The sequence below is a fragment of the Coturnix japonica genome, assembly GCF_001577835.2.
Source record: "Coturnix japonica isolate 7356 chromosome 3 unlocalized genomic scaffold, Coturnix japonica 2.1 chr3random1404, whole genome shotgun sequence".
NCBI classification, from domain to species: Eukaryota; Metazoa; Chordata; class Aves; order Galliformes; family Phasianidae; genus Coturnix; species Coturnix japonica.
Genome location: NW_015439440.1, coordinates 1 through 4,681, shown reverse-complemented (window position 1 = coordinate 4,681; position 4,681 = coordinate 1). Strand labels below are relative to the sequence as shown.

General features: G+C 47.8%; 1 protein-coding gene across 2 annotated transcripts; it reads right to left on the bottom strand.

Moving 5' to 3' along the window:
* Positions 1–9: 9 nt before the first annotated feature.
* On the bottom strand, positions 10–4,267 carry LOC107306800 (signal recognition particle 9 kDa protein-like). 2 transcript variants are annotated; one of them, XM_015850147.2, is made up of 3 exons: positions 4,102–4,267; positions 1,300–1,368; positions 10–1,090 (listed from the first exon to the last, which is right to left on the bottom strand). In XM_015850147.2, the coding sequence occupies exons 1-3, from the start codon at positions 4,171–4,173 to the stop codon at positions 854–856; spliced, it is 378 nt and encodes a 125-aa protein (XP_015705633.1). In that variant the 5' UTR covers positions 4,174–4,267; the 3' UTR covers positions 10–853. The 2 variants fall into 2 exon arrangements, with proteins under 2 accessions (XP_015705633.1, XP_015705635.1); XM_015850149.2 differs by having other exon boundaries at positions 902–1,073.
* Between the last annotated feature and the right edge of the window lie 414 nt (positions 4,268–4,681).

Here is a 4,681-nt window from a genome sequence, read left to right as displayed (position 1 = left end):
GTGTATGTTTGGTGGCCCTGCCAGGCAGGGGGGTTGGAACTACATGATCCTTGAGGTCCCTTCCAACCCGGGTCATTCTGTGATTCTGTGATCTGTGGTATGTTGTTACCACGTGGCATCAGCAGTACACATCTACCTTCTTTTAAGATGCCTATTGGAATTTCTGTCATAGGTTCTTGCCTTCTGTTTCGAAAATAGTGAAGCTCAGTGTTTCTTGTTACCTCCTCTCTCAATGAAGGCGCTAAAACTTGGGCTTTAAAGCTGTCTTTAAGGGCACACTTGGTCTAGGTTTAATTTTATCTAGGAAAAGCAGGCTTTTGCTATCCTGTTCTCTGTATTCTGAATGCATACTCTGCTTTTAACAGTCTTTATAAGCACTGCCAGTGACATCAAATCAGTATTTCCCATTGAACAGGATCCCCTCCCCTAAGCAAATTCCATTTTTAAGATAGTTCTAATTAGGACAATAATATCTAATTAAGATAAAGGAATTCCTTCATGTGACGAGCCCGTAAAGGGAACAAGAGCAATATGTCAGTGACTAATCATAAAATGGCTGCTTAGCTTTCACTGCATGAGTAACTCCTTACACCTGCACAGCATCAGTGTGACTGCTCAGACCTAACAATTATGTTTTTACCATCAGAACTTGCTGCTGGCACGTACTTCTGCATGTAGATAATTTCTATCTCTATCGCTGCCCTCTTCTAACCCCTTGGAAGTTTTCTAAGCATCCTTCCAGGCTATTCAGAACAAGAGTAGTAAGTAAATGCAGTTCAAGTGCTTTTGAATGCATAACAAATGGTTGTGGTACCATAATATTTCAGAAGGATCTCTGTGCTGCAAATGAATGTCACATTTCACTGTGATAACACTCCAGTGTCTCCTCATCACAAAGCAGCAGCTTACCCTGCGGATTAAACCTGTCACCACTTTGAGCAAAGCGAAGGGACCACGCTGAGCAGTAAATGTCTGTTTGAAGATGCTCCTGGAACACTTCAGCAGAAAGTACCAATGCAGTTCCATGACGATGGATTTTTGCAGTGCTTGGGTATCTTTGTTTCTGTAGAATCCTAAAATATAGGGAGACCTATATAGAGCTATATAAGTGTTTGTTAGAGCTTCTTGTGGACTAAGCAGAGCTGAACTACAAATGTCAGTTTTGGTCACAGAAGGAAACCTGAGCAAAACAAGGTTTTGGGAAGCAGTCAGGTATTCGAGGCAATGGCTGAGAGCTCACACTTGCAAAAAGCAAATAGTCAAAGTCCAGTAAGCCCTGAGAGAATGGTCTGTACTTACAGCTACATCATCCGTTACTTTGATACAGAGGTTCCCATCACAGTGTCGGTATTTGAGGACAACTCGCACCTGAAACAACAAGCATTTGAAGAATTAATATACTACAGTAGCATCAGGAGTGTTACTAACCACACTAAATACAGCAGTGACATGTGCAGGGACTTCAGGGACAGGTAAATAGATGACAAGAGTGCTGTCAATGTAAGATACTTCAATACCATACATCACACTTAAGGAAAACTAGATGGAAGCTTGTTTGTAGACAAGAAACACTTAGGAAAATAGTTCTGTGTGAAGACTTGAAAAGGCTTGGCTGGGATAAACGCAGCATTACTTTCTTTCTTATACAGCATCTAATTACGTATTAGGCAAGTATGATGTAAATGTTCTACTTCCAATCACTGCAGTTAACTCAGTAGCTACCTGAAAGCCAGACTTGAATCATTCTAATACTTTCACAAGTGGAGAGGGGAGACATAGAAAAACAACACCAAACACAACCAGAAGACTGCAGAGGGCTCTTTCAAATTGCTTTCAAGACTCACCAAGGCAAGGTTTGGAGTCAGGAAGCAAGCATTTCACTTCTTGCTCCTACCACAGTCACCTGCCCTGAGATTCAACCCATCCACAGCCCTCCTGCATTCTCCAGTTACTAAAGTTCTCAAAGCCACTGTGATAAAAATCAACTCTCTCAGCAACTGACTGAGCACTGAACGCTTCCTGCTGAATGCAGGACTGATCAAGGGGACTTCTATTGTTTCTGATCTCAGCTGGCATTAGTATCTATAAACAAAGCGACCTGTGCTTTTGAGAACATTCTGAACTAAGACAACCCATGCTATAAACAGGTCTCTGTTGACCTATGCTATGGTCAACAATCACCATGACTACAAAATATGCTTTGAGATTCCATCTCTGTGAGAGATCTCCTCACAGACTTATCTTTCTTGTTCAAGAAAGCTTTCTGACCACAGCACTTGTGTAACTACACCTCTCAGCCAGGCAGGCCCAGAAACACAACAGAGGCTGTTACGGACATGGACTAGGTAACATGCTCCCACTAAGACAAGACCACTCACTATCCAGCCTCATCAGCTCCCCAAAAACCTGTCTCCCATAGTTCTTAGTTTTTTGATAAGTGCCATTACATACAAAAGCTCCTGAGGCAAGTTAGAGTATTCTAACTGTGACCCTGGAGCCTACATAAACTCTTTTGTACATAACCAGGTTTGTAGCCACGGCTGAGTGTGAAGGAAGAGAGTGCCACTGAGGTCCCTTATGAAAAGAGGGGAAACAGCTCCTGGCTGCAGCAACAACCTTTCTAAACTCTTAACTGGATATCGCAAAGTATAATATAACAAATTATTCTGTTTAGTTTCTTGTCAGTACATACGTATGGGAAATTGTTGATCACAGCCTGAACCTCTGATTAACCATCAGAGGCAAGCGATGGGGCAGCTGTGGGAGCACAGGTGGAGGTAATTCAGCTGTGCTCCCAGAAGGGGTGGAGCCTGGCTGCACCTCTCCTAGATCTCATTTAAGGGCTGACCACCACTAAGGTAGCATCTCTTCCTGGAGATTGCTCCTGCATGGAGTTTTGCAGCAAGCCTTGGCATCGGTGAGCATCTATCCTTACCGTGATCATTAGTGAGCATTTGTTGTTTATCTTCTTTTCTATATAACCTCTGGTTATCTGTCAACTTTACAATTATAACTATATGACATAGGAAGCAATAGCATGAGAAGTGGTTATTAACGTTAATAGCAGGCATGCATCCAGGGCTGGCCCTCAGCACAAGAAAGAAGTGAGACTTGTGTTCTGCCTAGAGAAGGCTCTGGGAGGGAGACCTCATCGTGGCCCTTCAATACCTGAAGGGAGCTTATAATCAGAATGGAAATCAATGCTTTATGAAGGTAGATAGAACCTAACAAGGGGGAATGGTTTTAAACTAAAAGAGAGGAGATTTAGGTTAGGTGTCAAGGAGAAGTTTTTCACTGAGAGGATGGTGTAGTACTTGTACAGCTGCCCAGAGAAGCTGAGGATGCTGCATCCCTGGAAGACCTTGAGACAAGGTTGGATGGGGCCTGGGGCAGCCCTGCCCACGGCTGGATGCTGAGAGTGAATGTGCTTTAAGGTCCCTTTCAGTTAATGTTATTCCATAATTACTCTTTCAGAAACAAAGCCCTTCCAATCTGAAGTGATGCTGTGGGCATCAATGTGACATGGGAGCTAGTCAGTGCTTTCTTTTGGCAGGTTGGTCTGGAACTCCACAAGTCCCTACCAGCAACTCTGTGATTCCTTTGATTCAAGCCGATACGGTCTCGTATGCTGTAGGCCAGCACTCAGTGTACTTTCATTCCAGAGAACTCCTTTAATCCCAGTTCCAGGATGAGCACCCGCTGTGCCGGGGTACCCACAGGCCCGGCACAGGTCAGCACGCACACAAGCTCTCTGAAATCAGCTCCTTGCGGTCCCTACGTGTCACGGGTAACGCGGTTCCCTATACAGGTTACATGGGAACTCGGTTCTACCTCTCGGAGAATGGCGGTGATGTGTCAGCAAGGAGTTCCCTTGTTACCGCTCCGTTTTTAGCCCTGAAGGCCGCCAGGCTTAAACACAGGGGACTCCTCTCCTCCGCCTCACGCACAGGGGGCACTTACGGCCCCGCTTCCCTCACCGAGCGGCTGAAGGACGCGGCGGCGAGAGCCCCAGTATGCGACACGTTACTCGAGGCCTTCTTCAAGAGCCGGAGGCCCGTCCCCCCCGCCAGGCCTACTCAGCCCGGCGCTGCCGCCACCCACCTTCATGGGATCGGCGAGGTACAGCTTCTCGGCGGCGCGAGTGAACTCCTCCCAGGCCTGGTAGTGCGGCATGGCGCGGCCACACGGCAATCACCGCCCGCCGCTACGGCCCGGCCCGCTCCGCACGGCAAGATGGCGCCGCGCGCGGGCACCGCCTCTCCGAGAAAGGACGCCTCCCATTGGCCGGCGGAAAGCGGCTGGCCAATCACGGAACGAGTGACTCGACATTGCGGCCCGGTCGGGATGGCGCGGGAAGCACAGCGACCCCTTCAGGAGCGGCGGGCTCAGGACAGAAAGGCTCGAGCGGGGGGTGCCTCCGCGTCACAGAATCACAAACCCAACTCCCTCAGCCTGTCCTCATAGGGGAGGTGCTCCAGCCCCCTGATCATCTTTGTGGCCCTCCTCTGGACCCTTTCCAAAATCTCCATGTCTATTTTGTACCCGAGCGAGCTCCACCCTGACACAGGTCCGCGATGGGGCCTCACAAGAGCAGAGTAGAGAGCGGACGATCGACGCCTCACTGATCCCTGCTGACCAACCCTCTCCTGATGGAGCCCAGGACTCCCATCTTGCTTTCCGG

Bases quoted from the DNA above. Each gene is read 5' to 3' on its own strand.
- LOC107306800 (XM_015850147.2), bottom strand. From the start codon at position 4,173: ATGCCGCACTACCAGGCCTGGGAGGAGTTCACTCGCGCCGCCGAGAAG. The intron at 1,369-4,101 runs GTGGGTGGCGGC...TTGTTGTTTCAG, and splicing joins ACCTCGCCGATCCCATGAAG to GTGCGAGTTGTCCTCAAATA. The intron at 1,091-1,299 runs GTAAGTACAGAC...AGCTCTATATAG, and splicing joins AAGTAACGGATGATGTAGCT to GTCTCCCTATATTTTAGGAT.